The 18,789-nt window shown below is 41.8% G+C and overlaps 1 protein-coding gene across 1 annotated transcript in view; it reads right to left on the bottom strand.

The window, feature by feature from the left end:
• Positions 1-1,159: 1,159 nt before the first annotated feature.
• Positions 1,160-18,789, bottom strand: part of fbxl16 (F-box and leucine-rich repeat protein 16) — a 35,162-nt gene continuing 17,532 nt past the window's right edge. The window contains exons 3-7 of the mRNA XM_023397369.2: positions 14,356-14,598; positions 12,857-13,122; positions 7,873-7,957; positions 7,245-7,308; positions 1,160-5,769 (exon numbers count right to left, since the gene is read on the bottom strand). Of these exons, the coding sequence (XP_023253137.1) occupies positions 5,621-5,769; positions 7,245-7,308; positions 7,873-7,957; positions 12,857-13,122; positions 14,356-14,598 (807 nt within the window). The 3' untranslated portion in view covers positions 1,160-5,620. The remainder of the gene's footprint in view (positions 5,770-7,244; positions 7,309-7,872; positions 7,958-12,856; positions 13,123-14,355; positions 14,599-18,789) is intronic.

The following is an 18,789-nucleotide window of genomic DNA, read 5'->3' as shown; positions in this document are numbered from 1 at the left end:
TGAGTTTGATCATGGTGTGATGTTTCTGTGATGTTTCTGTGATGTCGGTGTGATGTTTGTGTGATGTTGGTTTGATGTCAGTGTGATGTTGGTGTGATGTCAGTGTGATGTTTCTGTGGTGTTGGTGTGATGTCAGTGTGATGTTGGTGTGACCTTGGTGCGGCGTTGGTGTGATGTTTCTGTGACGTTGGTGTGATGTCGGTGTGATGTTTCTGTGATGTCAGTGTGATGTTGGTGTGATGTCAGTGTGATGTTGGTGTGACCTTTGTGTGACGTTGGTGTGATGTTTCTGTGACAGTGTGACGTCGGTCTGATGTTTCTGTGATGTCAGTGTGACGTTGGTGCGATGTTTCTGTGACGTTGGTGTGATGTTTCTGTGACGTTGGTGTGATGTTTCTGTGACGTTGGTGTGACATTGGTGTGTTGTTGGTGTGACATTGGAGTGATGTTTCTGTGAGTGACGTTGGTGAGATGTTTCTGTGACGTTTCTGTGACGGAGTGATGTTTCTGTGTCGTTGGTGTGTTGTTGGTGTGATGTTTCTGTGACGTTGGTGTGACATTGGTGTGACGTTGGTGTGATGTTTCTGTGACGTTGGTGTGACGTTGGTGAGATGTTTCTGTGACGTTGGTGTGATGTTTCTGTGACGTTGGTGTGACGTTGGTGAGATGTTTCTGTTATGTTGGTGTGATGTTTCTGTGATGGAGTGATGTTTCTGTGATGGAGTGATGTTTCTGTGTCGTTGGTGTGATGTTTCTGTGTCGTTGGTGTGTTGTTGGTGTGACGTTGGTGAGATGTTTCTGTGACGTTGGTATGACATTGGAGTGATGTTTCTGTGACGTTGGTGTGATGTTTCTGTGTCGTTGGTGTGACGTTGGTGTGATGTTTCTGTGACGTTGGTGTGATGTTTCTGTGTCGTTGGTGTGACGTTGGTGTGATGTTTCTGTGACGTTGGTGTGATGTTTCTGTGGCGTTGGTGTGATGTTTCTGTGACGTTGGTGTGACGTTGGTGTGACGTTGGTGTGATGTTTCTGTGATGTTGGTGTGACTGAGCAGAGAAGCTGCTGGTGGTCAATGCACAGAGGAATCAGAGCAGAATGAGTTCAGACACCAGTGGGACAAACACAGTGACACTGAAAGAGCACACAGATTCTGCCAATGTCAACATTATCAGTAAACTGTCAGTATTTATTTTACTGCTTACTTAAAGTTGTGCTGTACAAGGGTTGTAACAAAATGGTGACAGATGTAGACCAAAGACTGTAGACAGTAATAGAAGTGACAGGAAGTATTTACCTTAGAAAATGTACTTTAGATTATGTACCTCAGAAAGGTCTGTTGTTAGTTGTTGAGATGTCAGAGTTCATGATATGTAAACTTACATTTGAATCCGTCAGAAGCTCATTAAAAGCTAAAATACTTAAAAGAGCACGAGACGTGTGTGTGCTGATCAGTGATCAGATTGTGAGCCAGGGTTTGAGAGTGCAGGAGCAGAGCTGGTTAAAATAAAGTACAGACCAATGTTGTTCAACAATTTCATCATAAACAACTCTGCAGTGTTGATTTTTAATTTGAGCATCTGACACTTTAAATTAACAGAGTATAAAGAAAATCACTGTTAACTTTGCTCAATGTAAACCAAACAAAATAAATTCAAAAAATGAATAAGCATTTTAGGGGATGTTAGTCATTAGTTGTGTCAAACCAAAACTTAAGTACAATTTTAGCCAATTTCAGCAGCAGCCAATTAATGATAAATAGTAAACAAACTGAAAACAATGAAACTCTACAGTTACTCTGCTTGTAGCTCCAGAGGTGATGTTGGAGCTACAAGCCAGAGGACACAATATGAAACACCCATCAAGTGTTGCGTCTAGGTGGCGGCCTTCCATCTGAGCAGATAGTTACAGTAATAACAAAAGGCCGTTAATGAGTGAAGTCTAATGCTTAGAATAATGAAAATGTACCACTGCATATCAGCACACCTGTCATCCTCAGGTTGTCTTGTATCATGCCACCACAAAGCTCTCCCAAACCACAGCTAGCGAGCACAGAGCTAGTGCTAAAGCTAACTCACTGAATCATGCTCTTTTATTTCAGGTTTAACGGTTTCGTCACTAATAAGCTTCCGTAGGTTCTGGTAAACATCGCTCAGCCGTGACAGAGGTCGATCTCAGACTTCAAATGCTTTTCATGTAAATCATCACCACACTCAGAACAATGACAGCAGATATAACTCATCACCACTGTTTGGTCCTTCACTAAGAACAAAGGGACAAACAGTGATATGGAGTTGACACACACCTGCACAGAGGGAAATATCCTCATTATGAAGATTTAAAATCTTCGAATCAGTATAAATGATGTTAACGGTCACTGGTGTCATGAGTAGATTATTTCACTTGGGGGCCTGAAATGACAGAAAATCATTTAAAACTTAAAAAATAAAAAAAAAATAAAAACAAAACCAGCAGTTAATGCATAAGCTCATTCAGGCTCAAATCTGAAGCAAGTTCCATAAAACAAAAAACCCTTTTAAAAATGTCTGTTCCATAAATAAATCACATAAACAAGACACAAATTAATTTAAATAAATAAATAGATAAATAAATAAATATACTTATGTACAATGAAGAGATGCAGAACAACCTTCAAACAGAAACGCAGACCAACTAAAAAACATGCATGGTCTGCCGTGTCTGTACAGTTCACTCAGTCCGCTTCAGTCACAGGCAGCCAGCCACATTTCATGCACTGCTGCCGATGCGTTTGGCACAAACCTAATACCGGCTGACACTGATCCAGTCCTCTCAGTCTGCGGTCAGCGACGTCCTGAGGACACACGAGAGGTGAAAGCAGCACCGTGGCTCACCGCCGGGCTCGTCCACTTCCTCTGAACGTCAGATGATGGCGGGGAGAAACACGACGACTGACTTGTCCTTTTAACACCAATAACTTCTGCTTTTTTCCCCTCTAACGCTGAGTCCGAGTCGAGACATGTTGAAGTTTAGCCTAGCTTAGCTCGGTTTTAGGTGTGTGTGGGAACCTGGAACCTGTAGCATCTCTTCCAAATAAGCTGTTGGTTTGTTTACAACCTAATAACTTAGTGGTTTCTAACAATAAGACCCAGGTAGAAATAAACACACCTGGTAACTTCCTCCTTACAACAGGCTCCATCTATTGAAATGCTCACTTAGATTTAGAGATGGTATATGGTATGTGTGTATGTATATGCTCGTGTTAGTGCACTAGGTTTACATATACTGGGGCTGGGTATCGTTCAAATATTTCCGGTATCATTACTGATGCTGAGACCTTGACTTCAATTTTTAATAATACTTCTTTCAATACGAATTTGATCAAATAAAATGACAACACACATCACAGTACAAGTTTTAGCTTTACTTTAGTTTTATTTTGAAGCTCAGTCTCTTTACTCACTCAGACTGTTCATGTAAATAAACAGCCAATCACCAGCATTATTAGATCCTGGCCCGAGCATGCTGCATGCTGATTGGCTCACTGAGGCTGATGAGATTTACTCATTTACTCCTGAGGTATCGCATGACGTGACATGTTTCAATCCTCGATACCCAGCTCTACAAACAGGATCTGTAATATTTCAAACCGCTGTTCATCAGTACTTTAGAGCGTATTTTTGGATGTTTTGCACAAAACATAATTGCATATGGTTTTCATTGAGTGATGTTGTATGAATAAAGCTGGCTTTGCTCCTCTAGTGATATCAGTCCAATTAAACATGAGGACAGATTTCCAGCAGTCTGCCTCTCAGTCGGGACTGGCTTCATGAATGGGAAAAAAATTGTTTCTATTTCAATATTTCTTTGTCTAATAGTCTGAAAAACCACCTCATGTGAGTGTTTACATTGTTTTGCGACATTTGGAGTCACGTGTTTCCATTACTCCTTTTTAAGTTCACACTTTCAAATTGTACATTACCAAACCAATAAACCAACCATCAACAAAGGAAATGTTACCAGGTTGAAAAGCAGCTTCTTTAGTTTGATATAAACTCTGTGATGTTACGATGCTGTCGGGCTCAGTCAGGACTGTAAAGAGTCATGTGATCCCACTGTCATCAGTTCACTGAGGTAAACTAGGCTCATCCTTCAACATGATTTTAAAAGTTTCTCTGACTCTGTGTTCGTAGGGAAAACTCCCATAATCCTTAGCTCCTGTTCCTCTCTAACCCTGGCCTGTAGTGGACACTGTGAGAACTGCTCTAATATTAAATACTGAAATCCTCTGGCATCCTCTGTTTACCTTTCAGGTAAACCGGACTTGGCCGAGAGAAGGGGGGGGGGGGGGGGGGGGTTCACACACAAGCAGCTTCAGAACCACAGCAGCTCAGATTCAAACACTAAACGTCACCGGTTTCTATCAGCGTTTAAAATGAATAATATCTCATCTGCTGCTAACTGAGGTTATTCATCAGACTGAGTTTAGTTGAGAAACATCATGGCTGTCAGTAAAGAACCACATTCACCTGTTCAGATGATTCAGTCCTGAGAGAGCAGCAGAGGCTCTGCTCTCTGTGTGACCGGCTGCTCCTTCAGCGACGCGTTCCCCATTAACAACACAACATTCACAGTTTACCACAGCTTCTCCTTCAGGTCTGTAAATTAACTAACACATGTACAAAAAAATAAAAGAAGGGAGGGAAAAAGAGGAAACAAATGAGCCAATCAAGCGTGCAACTCCAACACAAAAAAAACAATGTAAACAGTTGTTTGTTTGTTTTTTTTTTTTTTTTAAGTTTTGTTGATTTCTGATAAGACACAGAAATGGAAAAAGGTGGTGGTGTCCCAAAAAGACGGGAACCTGTGAGTCCATGACGCACACTTCACACACAGGGAGGGAGGGAGAGAGAGAGTTCCTGAACTGCACCTTTAGTTCCTGTTTGTCCAGCTGACGTACGGTGTCTCTCTCCGAGCAAGAGAAAACTGAACCCTGACACCAACAGCAGTTATATTACACCGAGTGATGGGGGATAGAAATGTCCGAACTCATGGTCTTGAGTACTTACATTTGTTTCACTTACCATATACAGTATGTGTGCGAGTGTGTTTACAGTGTATGAGCGCATGTGCGTGAGTTCCACCATATCAGCTCAAACACAGAGGTCTTTGTTTCCGTTTTCTCAATCTCTCTGCGCAGCACGTGTGTCGGCACATGTGACTCCCCTCAGTGTCCACTCAGCTCAAAAAAATCAAAGTCTGTCGAGAAGCTTCCGAACTAAATCCGTCTGTCGATTCTGAAGAGAGACTTGCTGCCAGACAAGACGTCACACCAAGCTCTGCACTCCAGCATCTGTTCACACCAAGCTCAAACGCCATCCCATCATCCTCTGGGTCTGGCATGTACCATCATCTGCCTTCCTGCCTCTCTGTCCGCCTGTGGGTCAGTCTACTCAATGGGTGTGGAGGAAGACGGGCGGGGCAGGGAGGGAGGGAGGGAGGGAGGGAGGGGGCGGGTAATGAGGAACGGTGTGGTACAGTCTCCTGGCTAGCATTTGAGAAAAGAGTGAGGAGGAGTAAAGAGGAGGAAGGTTGAAGTATGGCGGTCGGTCAGTCGGTTGGTCAGTGGGGCGGGTCAGTGGTCTTACTCGATGACCATGCAGTGGGGCAGGTGCTGGGAGTAGTACTTGAAGAGCTCAGCTGTGGCTCCCGGGCAGTTGGTCAGCTCCAGCTCCTCCAGCTCCTGCAGCTGGATGAGGCCTGACAGACCAGTGGTGGTCAGCAGGGGGCAGCCTGGAGGGGGGCAAATAATGGGGGGGGGACATTAGCATTTCCTGTGACTGAAGCCACAAAACACTGATGAGGCCTGTGTGTGCAAAATGAGGCTTCTAAGTATATTAAATATCGTGTATTGTTTGTCCTGAGTCATGAAGAAAAACAGTCATAATATTGCAAGAATAAAATAATAATACAAATATAACACCATAATGTTACCAGAATTAAAAATGTAAAATTTTGAAACAAAAAAATTGCCGGAGCTGCTTCTGGCAGCTGCTGTTTGTCTGTCTAACAATAGAATAGACTCAGTTTGTTCACAATCTTTTCAATGTCCTGATGATGATGATGATGATGATGTTGATGATGAGCCAAAAGATGAAGTATCTCCTTATTTGTGAACCCTAAACTAAAACTTCACAGGATGCTCCATGTTCCTAGGTTTAAAGCTATGTCCCCTCTAAAACAACATAATTAAATTAAATATTATGACTTTTTTTCCTGAAATATTATGATTTTACCCTCAAAATTTCAGATTTTTTCTCCCTCAATGCGGCCCTAAGACTCCATCATAATCACATATTTAGGTGGTGAAATTGAATCTGTGCACAGTTGACACAGTGTAAACGTTGTGACTGGATGAGGTCATCTTGGACCTGTATTTCTAAAATAGTAGAGCAGCCACTAGATGGCACTAAAGTGCCAGATCAGAGCACAGAGATGAGTTACACACATATGATCCACTTAGACACAGCCAGAGCTGGACAGCAACTAAGTACATTTACTTCCAGTAATGTACTGGAGTTTATTTTTCTTCTGACTTTTACTCAACTACACTTAACGACAAATATTGTACTTTTGACTCCACTATATTTCTATGAAGTACTCTTACTCTGAACAATGGCTACGTTAGATAAAGATAAGGCAGAACTCCATGTTTGAATGTTTAGAAATAAAGAAAGATTGCTTTAGTTTGAAATGTTTGCTGTGTTTACCACGACTAAATTTCATCACTGACTAAAAAAAAAAAGAAATATGAAAACAACAACGGCTCCTTTAGTTGATTCAGTCATGTTTTTATGTCCAAGTCTACAGTCTTTGTATCATATTCTGCAAGCTTTGTATTCTACAGGTTCTACAGTCAAAAAACATGACAGTTTGTGATTAATGGCCCAATTATTGATTTAATTCATAAACCTAGTTCATTTTAGATGTTTGTAAAAGCTGTGTACAGTGTTGTTATTGTTGCATGAGCGGTGCGACTGACTGTGATGATTCAGTAGATGAAATGAAAAATCCACATGAACATGCTGCTGACTGAAACTTTGACTTTATCATATATGTTCTTTACTTCTTGTTTATCACTTATTATCTGTTGCAGACAACAACAAGGTTCTTATGTTTTAAAGATTGATGTTATTATATTTAAATCCTGCGTCTCAGTGAAGACAGAGTGCAGACAGGTCACAGTTTAACAGAGTCAGAAATCAAACCTGCGAGGGAGAGAAGACGAAGACTCCTCATTCCAAACAAGTGCTGCAGTCCGAAGTCCTGCACCTGCACACACACACACACACACACACACACACACAAATAATTGGAATTTTTTTGTATCACTTTTACATCAATAAACATGGACCATTTCCCTGCCATTATCATCTTTAATGGTTCATTTAAACAAATACCAACAGGTCATAAAATCTATCTATCTATCTATCTATCTAACTACATATCTATCTATCTATCTATCTATCTATCTTAACACGTTGACATGGTTTTCAGAATGAATGGATAATAAATTCATGTTAAAACTGTAGAATTCTCACTAATATTAACCCCCAGAGGCCGCAGTGGTTATCATCGTTAAAGGTATAAAGTTTGTAGGTCATGAGATACTGAAAGCTTCTTCCTGAATGTTTTTAGCTATTTTCACAGTATCTGCTTGTTGGGTGTTTGTAGTAACTTCTCAGATGTTGTCCATTGTCCATGTTCCCAGGTTGTCCTTGCATAAATCTCCTTATCTAAAATGCATCATGAATCTATTCATAATCATCTAGTGTGTGTGTGTGTGTGTGTGTGTGTGTGTGTGTGTGTGTGTGTGTGTGTGTGTGTGTGTGTTACCTGACAGCACCAGCGCAGATAGAGGCTCCTTAATGACGACATGGTGGACAAGTAGCCTAAACCAGTGTCTGTGATCCGCACACACCTGAAAACACAAAACAACACACATGAGCAAACCAGGATCTTTCCTTACCAACTGGTGCAGGTAGAAACACTGGTGGAAACACACACACACACACACACACACACACACACACACACACATGTATCATGGAGCTGGAAGCTGGATCACTGTTAACGGAGGTACATCACCATGGTAACCTACGCTGCCAACTAACCTGACCCAGAGGATCAGATCAGAACTGACACACAAGTCCAGCTCCACAAGAAACCTCCTGAACTATAAAAGTCCACCATGATGGATTTTATGAAAAACACATTTTTATTTCTCCTGCCAAACCGTAGGTTCCGACTGCTGCCAAATTTTCTGAAGATCATCGTTGCACCAAGTTTGTCAAAAGTTGTGTAAAGCTTTTTGATAACTTATTTAGTTTTTAAGATATTGTCCAATAAACTTCACAAGGGGCGGAGCTTAGCAGTAAATTGGCTAATGACTCAATAACAGTTTGTCCAATCAACATCTTGGTTCATCTTGGAATCTTGGTACATATCCTCAGGTTGTATTTGGGAATAGGTCAACCAAAGTATCTGAAACCTATAGGGGGCGCCACAAATACCAAGAACATGTACCTCAAAACCTGGTGGGCATGATCTAGGGAGAAGTGCCATATTGACTGGTACAAGTGGGTGTGGGCTGTCATATATTTGCTCATAACTCTAGATGCCTTTGAGTATTCCTGACTAAACTCACTGGACACATCCTCAACTATCTCCTGAACACACACACTGAGTTTCATACAACCCCGACGAAGGAGGGACAAATGGCAGAAGCCTGAATGTGCAGATATTGAAACAAACGCTGAAGGTTGCTTGTGGCTATATTTATTTATTTTCCCTCCTCCTACACATATGTCACAGCCAAGCTGTCATACTCATGCAGGGCACATCTATACACCTCAGCTCTCACACACTGTGATGGAATTATCTTCTATGAAGTGCAGTATTTTCTGCCATTGAGGCAGAGTCTCCACACAGGCCACATACGTGACTGACTGAAGACCACAGTTCATTGTTTCTCTTCAGCATAGATGTGAAGAAGCATTTACTCAGCTCCCATAGCAACCAAGGTTATAGTAAAGGCCCTCACAGATAAAGAGAGAGCTGTGATTAAAAGAGCCAGTGTTTTAGAACTCAGGGTAACCTTTGTTTGGATGTTTCTCTGATAACTTATGAACCAGACGTTCAGGAGGTTTTTACCAGCAGCTGAATTATCCACAGAGGTGTCCTCCTCTCCATAACAAACACACCAGCGAATAAAACCAGTAGAAACACTGAATAAAGCAGTTTGACTTTAAAAATCAGAGATTCAGCGACGCTGTTCAGTGACACAGGACAGGACGTCTCCAGCAGCTGGGAGCTGAGCTGTCTAACATTTCCTCAGCTTGTTTCTCTGATAACTTCAGATCCAGACGTCCCATGACTAAAATCTTTCATCTGGTTCAAATACATAGCAACATCAGATTGCACCAATCACAGATTAAGACCCCCAGTGAGGCTGAGAAATGCTTCCTGTAGTGAGTCTGCGTCAGGTGGAAAAGGTCCTGTAGTGCGTGAGGCGTGTGGCAGAGTGAAGACTTCTGAGTTTTTACTGTAATCTCAAACATGGCAGTAAACCAGAACAGAAGAGAACAGAGACCTTTGATGTTGCAGCAGTTTTTACAGATGTGTGTTGTTGTGTGTTTGATGCTTTAATGTGAGTGTTGTAAATGTGGGTGATAATCAGTCCACAGCAGAGATCAGAGGTGAATCAAATCAAAGAGATCAATCTGCCACTGACAGATGAGCAGAGACAAATCACAGTAAATCACAGTGTAAATCCCTGCAGCAATAACAAGTATACAGTGTGTGTGTGTGTGTGTGTGTGTGTGTGTGTGTGTGTGTGTGTGTGTGTGCGCATGTGTGACTGAATGAACAGTGACTGGCTGTGTTAGGGAGCTTCTGAAGAGTGTGAGCGGCAGAGAGCTGAAGTGATGACAGACTCTCTGAGACTGAGCTCAGTCCTCTTTCTGACCCAGTGAAGGAAATCCAGTCTACAGATCCTTCAGAGAGCAACGTTTGATATGAATTAAGAGAGCTGTGATGTTTCAGAGTCTGAGGAGCTGAATGGAAGAGGGATTCAGGTACTTTACTACAGTAAAAACACCAACACATCAAAGTAAAAACACAGTAGTTCAAGCATTAAAGTCAAACTCCTGGTTTGGTCGGACTGATATATTAAACTGTTTATAAAATCACTACTGAAGAACAGACAGGTGAGATTCTGGCTCAGATTCAGGAGGCACAGGCAGCTAGTGTCCACTAAAAGACAGAGAGGCAGCTTACAGTCTGTAATGTATGATGGTCCTGAAAGCTCAACACACTGCAACTTAAGAACACACATGTTCATCAGTGTGACAACACATGAGCTGCAAATAGATTTATGCAAACAGAAGTGTTTCCAGGGGGTTTAGTCCTAACCGGCCCCGGTTCGAGTGCAACCCATGGCCCTTTGCTGCATGTCATTCTCTCTCTCTCTCTCTCTCTCTCTCTCTCTCTCTCTCTCTCAGTGCTTTTAACGTCAAAGTCACAAAGCATTGAACAATAAGTCGAAGCCAGGTTCATGTGTTGTCAAACTGGAGGTGTTTTCTGGATGTGTGTGTGTTTTGTCTATTTGCATGTGTGTTCTTGAGTTGCAGTGTGTTGAGCTCTCAGGGCTGCTGTAGTAATGAGACTAAAGAAAATGGTCTACAAATAAAAACACTTTTCTCCAACATGTAAAATCACACTGCTGAAGTCAAGTAGAATCACAGTACGGACGTAAGTGAAAATGTGCAAAGATTAAATAATGGTTTGGGTTTCTGTTGGTCCTTAACAGACCCATGTAGCATGAACATTGACAAGAAAGGGGGGCGGACAGAGTCCTGATAAAACAATAACAGATTCAGCTTTCTGAGCGACCCTCTGCAGAGCCAGCTGTGACAGTTGACATCAACAGTATAATTGTATGTACTCTACTAGATAGTAGGGAAACAACTTCAACTGTTGAGCATGTGTGTGTGTGCCCCAACTTCTAATGTTGTTTCTACTGTCAGAGTCTCAGTCCTACTGCAGAGCCAGAGAGAGACAACCTTCCTCCTTATCTCTGACTGACCAAACAACTTGATGGGTTGACAGTTGTTACACAGACTGCAGACTGTCATTCATCGTAACTACAGGTGGAATGTTTTTCACCGTGACTGAGCTGTACAGGCACTTCGGTCTCTACACCTCTGTTTGCTCTGCTGGGTATCACCAGATTGTTGGTCTTACCAACATGTGCATCTCTGATGTCTGTCCTTCAGATAATAACAAGCAGCTCTCTGACACACAGAGCAAATGGTTCCAGGTCAGAGACTCGTGTCAACATGTCACTGTAGGAGTGACACCTGGTCATGGACCAGAACATGTTGGGAGACATGAGGAGACTATCAAGTGTAGTGATCACAAATCATCACATTACAACTTTTGAGTGTAGCATCTTATATGGAGCTTTAGTTGTGGGCGCTACTCACACTCATTGAGACGGGAGGATGTATGAACCTGCGTTGAGGGATAGGACAGTTAATCATTTAAAAGTACATGTTGCACATGGGCCCACACCAAGCTGCAACCTGAGAGGCTGAAAAATAAAGCCAACCAAAAGCTGCAGTTCCTCTATTGACCACTAGAGTCTGGCTCCAACAGTGAGTCACTCCCCATAGACTCTCATGTTAAAATGTCCAACTTTGCAGCAGAAATAAACATGTTTACAGACTGGTACAAAAACAGTTTTGGTCTCTAGAGCTAATTTCCTCCTTCATGACACCTGTTTATAAAACTCACCTGTTTACATTTTATTAAGACTTAAAGCTATTGAGAATTGAGGGTGTGGCCTCTTTGAGTGACAGCTGAGTGAGCGTATGCTTTTCACAAACTGACATGCCCCAAAGTCTCAGCTCCACACACACCCCACCTCTTTGACCACTGTTGGATTAGCTGGGAGTTAGGGGCGGAGTCGGACACTGCCTGGATCGCGACAGTGGAGCAGCTCTCTCTGAGCTTCAAAATTGCTCATCAGAAACCTGTGGGTGACAGAGGCTACGTCCATCTTTATTTACAGTCTATAGGTCGTAATAAGCTGCTGCACAGGCGAGCTATGGGCTGGTTTTTTACAGGAGGATAGTCTCAGTAATTGTTACCATCAGTGTCATTATCAAGGTCATTAAGTCAGTCACCACTGGGTTTAAATATTTCAATAATTGTTTGGGGTTTTTTTTTACAAAAAAATCATCTGCTTTTGGGAAGAAATGTCAAAATCATTTGGATATAAACTCTTTAGTTTCCCTGTATTTCCTCCCTGCAGCCTCGTTGCCAAAGCACAACTGATGATCCAGTCTGAAGTTTTAAACTGAGCTCAGCAGAAATACCATCGTCATTACAGAGCTCTATTCCATGGAACACACTGCACACTGATTTATCTTCAGCCACGACCACAATGTGTTTTACTGACAAGACTCTGTATCCACTGTGGTGGTGTGGTGTTGTCCTCTCTGTATCTACTGTGCGTTTTAAGTAGCAGTTAGTCATGAGGAGTCGTCCAGGACATAATTCATCCTCTGCTGCTCACATGCGCTCACACACACCAGGATATACACTCTGCTTTCAAACATGTACACACACAATTTATTCTCACAGTATTTTAACTGTAGAATTCAGAATGTCCAGAATAAATGACGGATCATATACGTAGGTCCTCACCTCCTTTCTCTTAGTAATTACTACTTTTACTATACTATATACTGCTTTTTTATGTTGGAGTTATCGCTGACTTAAGAACAGTTTTTAGCTCCTCCTTTAACACACTCACCTATCCAGCACCAGTTCCTCCAGTTTATGCAGGTCACAGGCGATGTACTCCAGGGCCATGTCGGTGATCCTGGGGCACCAGGATAAGTCCAGGCTGCGGAGCTTACGCAGGTTCTCCGCCACCAGCTCCACGCCGTCGTCGGTGATCTTGGAGCATCCGGAGAGGCTGAGGGCCGTCAGGTTGGGGAGGCTGTGTACCATGTTGACCACACCGTGGTTGGTGATCTCCCAGCAGGAGTGAAGCCGCAAAGTGTGGGTGGTGTAGCCCTGAGGGTGGAGGGTAATTTTATTTTATTTGATTATGTCAGTGAAGAAACGGACATTGATAACAACCTGTGGCAGCTTCACTACTAGAAACATCAGCTTCTGCATGGCTCTCTGAGCTCTAGTTTTACTGCAATTGTGGCACCATTTGTAATCCATCCCATCCTCACTACAGAGCAAGTAACCATACACTGTGTAGTCATGTGTCCTCCAAAATAAAAAAACAGTCAGAACTTTTCCTGGATCATGGATAAAGTCAAAAACCTTCCACCCTCTTCATCCTCATTTAACTTAAACACTTCTATTACTGTCTTCTCCTTCTGAACAAATGTCAACTGAACATTAGCAGATGGCCTTCCTCACGTTATCACTAAGTCATGTGATACATTTCATAAATACATATTTTGTCATTGAGTCATTGTTGATGGAAGCCATGACATAATCATTTTTTTTACCTTTATTTCCACACTCAAAAAACAGGGAAACAGAAGAGTTGTTGTTAATTCTCTGATACCCTGATCAGGACAGACCTTCAGTCATTGATCTATTGTTAAAGGTCTCATATAGGCAGATGTCCATGTGTTGTTTGATTATAAAGCAGGTCTAGGTTCTATATTAATACTGTGAAAGTATCAAAGCCTCAGTCCACAGAGAAATGCACACAGCCTGTATTCAGAAACTGAGCCTTAAAACCAGCCGTCAGGACTTCTGGAACTTTGTGATGTCACAACCAAATAGTCACCGCTCTCAGCCACACTCAAAGTCCCGCCCATCTGGACCCACTGGCCCACCTTGCAGGATTTGGTTTCTCTGAGTGTTTACCTGAAATCTGCTATATTTTTATTTGATCAATCAGAAAACAGTCAGCCAATCAGAAGAGAGGCTCAGAGCCTCCTCTCTTCTGATTGGCTCATTGACCTGTTGTTACTAGAGCTCCAGAGAGAAGCCTGAGTGAGGAGATGTAAAATTACATTCTGATGGTTTTTGGTTTTTAAAAGCACAAATATATCTTCTTATGGATCAACACTTCAAATAAAACACTGGAGAAGTGTAAAATATGGAGCTTTAAAACAAAATATTGATAAATGCAGCTTTAATTAGTCAGTTTGTTTCATTTCTGGCTTTATGACTATCCTTATTAATAAAGTGGAATACAATTTTGCACACGTTTGTTTGTGACAGTTCAGGTGTGTGACTGTGAGCACTGAAACACCAGCCCTGGTTCTGGCTTCCCACCTGTTTGGCTGTGAAGTAGGCCATGGCCGTGTCGGTGACGTGGTAGGCCTGCAGGCTCAGCTCTGATAGGTTGGGCAGGAGCTGTGAGATAGCAGCGATGGCGTCGTCCGCCACATTGATGCAGTCGCTGACGCTGAGGGAGGTTAGCCGGGCGTTCAGGCTGGACCACAGGCCGGCCTCCGTGAAGTCGTTGCAGCCTGACAGCTCCAGGTGCATCAGGCCTTGCATCTGCTCCAACATGACCTGCAACATAAAGACCGCCAGTCTGAATGTAGTTGCTGACGTGTGGTTACAGAGGATTTGAGGATCCGAAGACCTCCCAAGACAAAGGAAGACAATGGCTGCACAGTTTCAGTCTGTAACTACAGTCTGTTGTGATGATGTTACCAATACAACAAAGTAAAAATACTCCATTACAAGTGAAAGTCCTGATCTAAAAGTGTAAAAGTACTAAAGTAAAAGTCCTGATTATATATGACATCATTAATACTGAAGCATCAGTGTGTCAGCAGCATGTTACTGGTGTAGTTGCTGCAGGTGGAGCTGGTTTTACAAACAGAGACACAGATAAACCTGAGAGGTCGTCACATGATTAACGAGAGAGGAAAGAAGAAGAAACAAAGAACTGATCCACAAACCTGTTTTCAGTTCTTAGACCTTTTCTCTAATCTTTGATTATTGGTGAGATATTGGATCATTTGAACATCTATTGAAATGATGGAGCTGTTAACTCACAGATATCTGAACTGTGACCTGACTACACGCTGATGTTTGTAAGACGTTAGGAGACAAAAAGGTTTGAAGGTTTATATTTGCACTGACATTGTGTAAAACCTTCATCTTTAAAGTAGCTGAAGCTGTCAAATAAATATAATCCAGCGGAAGTATAAAGTAGCATCAAATGGAATTACTGACATAATGTACCTAAAAATTGTACTTATGTACAGTACTTAGAACAAATGTACTAACACAAGAGAAAAGGTGGGTGTATACAACAGCATCTCTCCATCGGGAAACATCTGTTAGTGATGTGTAGCCTGCAGCAGAGGGCTTATTGTGTCTTATGTGCCTGAGGTGGAAAAACTCACTTCCTGTCTTGTGCCAAATCTAACCAAACTATCAGTCGAAACTTCATGCACTGTAGCTACAGATGTGTGAGATGGTTTTATGTTATACCTTAAAAATAAATGCTGTGACTCTTTGTGATGTTTAAAATGCTGCATGTAGGTCCTGAAGTCCTACACGGGTCAGGAGCTCATCCATAACTGGACACCGACTAACTGACTATGATCTCATTAAGATTGATAAATTCATAAACATGAAAAACACACAGACATTATTTTCATGTTTGTGGTGTTTTTCCTTCTTCCTGTTTATTTGACTTGCAGCCTGTTTCATTTTTGACATGTATTTCCTCTTGTTACATACAGTTTTGGTGAGTACATCTGTTGCTAACCTTGTGCTGGACTGTTGCAAAACACCATGTTGTTAACATTAGTACAGCTCTATCATTACTACAGTGAAGGTACGTAAAATATTAACAGTTAGTTCAGACCAAGTAGTTTCATTGGACGAGAGGCATTCAATGAGTGCTGATATAGAGTATAACAGCACTGGGACTTTTAACTACATGTATCCCTCCACTTTAAAGCTGTTCTATTAACCGCTAATCAGCGTTACATCAACGGTTGTTATCCGTCTTAGAGTGTAACTTTGCAAAGATGAATATACATATACAGTATATCCATAAATAACATTTGAATGAAATGATGTATGGTCGTCAGAAGAGGATGAAGGGAAGAAGCCTGGATACTTCAGCGCAAGCTGGTGTGCAGGTCAGGAAAATGTTTATGTGTTGCTTAGCAACAGTCTAGTACCAGTCCAGTTGCGGAACTATTTGTGTTGCCAAATAAATGATACATTTACAAACAAATCATAATCTTTTGTTGCTCGTTACTGTTAATTAATATGGCGTTTGTAAAAGTGTTAAAAGCAATATCACACTCGAGCTTGTGATGTTGTACTGAACATCAGCACAGCATCACAATATCAGCACAACCAGGCCTGTGGTTAAATTCAGTAAAACATCACAACCTTAAGTGTGACATTGTTTAAACATCTTGTATTTCGAGTGTGTTAAGCTGTCCAATCTAGAGTGTCTGTCCAGACGGTGGCCTAGGAGGGACATTTTTAGTTTGATCAAGAGTTCATGGTTTATTCCAAAACAGGTAAACAAAGATTTTCAGTAGATACAAAGTCAAATATTCGCTTTACAGCTGTGTTTGTCCATTTAGTCTCTGTTTCTGGTGAAATTTTCATAATATTTATTTATTTAATATTGAACAGATTGGGTCTTCAGTCTGACAAATGGCCCTGTGTGTGCATATTTAATATCAACAATGGAGTGAAGTAACATCACATAAACTGGTTATTATGGTAACAGATCATATGAGGCAGCTGTGTCAGAACACTTGAAGACACTATCATTTTTCTTTAACATCTGTTTTCATAACGTCTGTTCCTTTCTGTCATTTATCAAGTGACCACACATTCAGCCTGTCACATGACCTGCTCTGAATAAAGCTGGAATTATCAATAAAACTGTCATTGCAATAAAAAGAAGCAGGATGAAATAACGTTTCATAATAACGAGCTGAGTGTTGATTATCTGACAGACACCTGTTTCTACGTGACTGTGCTGTAAAACTAAACGCTCTCATCCTTTGAAGATGCAATAAAATGGTAATACACAAATCAGCACCCCACAACAGGAAAGTCCATATATAGATCCTGCAGCCAACAATTCCATCTTTCTCCATGGCAACCATCCACTCATCCCAGAATAGCAGCGTAGCCGAGCAGGTATGAAGAGCCATCTGAGAAACACTCTGCATTATGAGCGTCACGCCTCTTTTGTTCCTGCTGATGGAACATGACAGAGTAAAGACAGAGATTATGAAAGTGGAGGTGAAGGAGAAACAACAGGTCTGCTGGCTGCGGTTTACAACAGGTCCAGATAAACCAGAACCTGAAGGGGTTTAGAATAAATCTAGACCTGACCGCTCTGGGAATACGAGTACAGGATCAGATACTGAATCTGCTGTCTGAGCCGCCTGACGCAGCTCTGTCAGAGAACCTCATCATGTAGAGGGATGGGGAGGAGGCGGGGCTGAGGTTTTACTAGCATGCACTGGGGCAATGGAATGATCACTGTCATCACTGTTACTGGTGTTACTGTGATCTGTGTCCGCTGTTGTAGCATGAGTCAACAGCAGTGAGTGTGAGTGATGACTGAGGTTCTCAGTGCACTGATGACTCTGATCATGAAGTCTGTCTGTGAATCACACCAAGTGAGAAACAGTTAGTAATAATGTTCTAGATGTTTGAATCAAACGTTCATAATATTTCTCTCTGTGTTTCCTTTCTGTCTACTACAGTATCAATAATCTATATATATATTTATATATATATATATACATACGGTATATCTCACACAGAGCACAGCCTCCATCTGGTCCCTCCCACAATACTATAGCCTTTATTTACTTCAACTCCAGAACATGACAGACTTTTATTAGAGGCAGGTCTTTATGTCTAACTCCCTCTGTTTGATATGTAGAGTTGCTTATAGTCGTTAGTACGAAGCCTCGTTACCGATGACTTCTCTCTCTCCCTCCCTCTCTCCTGCTCTCTCTGCTCAGTGTGTCTTATGTTTAGTTATTCCTCTGCTTCCTTTAGTAATAATGAGATATGTAATGCAAGTAGTTTATTTCCTGTAATGGAGGCGAGGCTCAGTGTATTAGAAGCACTCCTCCTCTTCCCTGCAGGAAACCAGAGTGGCTCAGTAGCCTGCAGCTCGGTAGTCCGCTGGCCAGTGGTGGAAATATGATCACTCGGTCAGTCAGTCAGTCAGGAACATTGGCGATTATAGTGCTCGCCCCGCTGCTGCAGTCCAGCCAGAAACTGATTATTTATTTTCTGGCAGCAAAAAAGAATACAGGAAGACATGACACCACAGAGGGATGACATATGTTTGTGGTCCAACCCTGAAGTTAGCATCACCCTGGTTCCCCCTACTAAAAGCCAATGGGATTTGTTCCATTGTCTTTTGGATTATTAGAGAAAATAAGTTCTGTGACAAACAGTTTATGATCCTGACAGATTTAGTTCAGCAGGATCATCTTCACGAATGAACACCACTTCATGATGTTTGAAGCCTAAATACGATCAGCAGAAATAAAAAGCTAATGTTAGGCTATAAACCAACGACACCACGGTCACATGACTTCAACACCTCCACCACTAAACTTTAACATGTAGTTTTCAGCTCTGACCTCTTCTACAGAAGCCTTTCCTCTGACACAGTTAATAACAGTTTGTATAAACACAACAAGGCTGTGAAGGTGGACTGGTGAGTAGATCAGTTTTCATGTT

This window comes from Seriola lalandi, unplaced genomic scaffold (assembly GCF_002814215.2).
Source record: "Seriola lalandi dorsalis isolate HSWRI2012SDOR001 ecotype SW California unplaced genomic scaffold, Sedor1 jcf7180002055008, whole genome shotgun sequence".
Classification (NCBI taxonomy): domain Eukaryota; kingdom Metazoa; phylum Chordata; class Actinopteri; order Carangiformes; family Carangidae; genus Seriola; species Seriola lalandi.
Note: the sequence above shows the minus strand (reverse complement) of the source record. Positions and strands in the feature narration are given on the sequence as shown.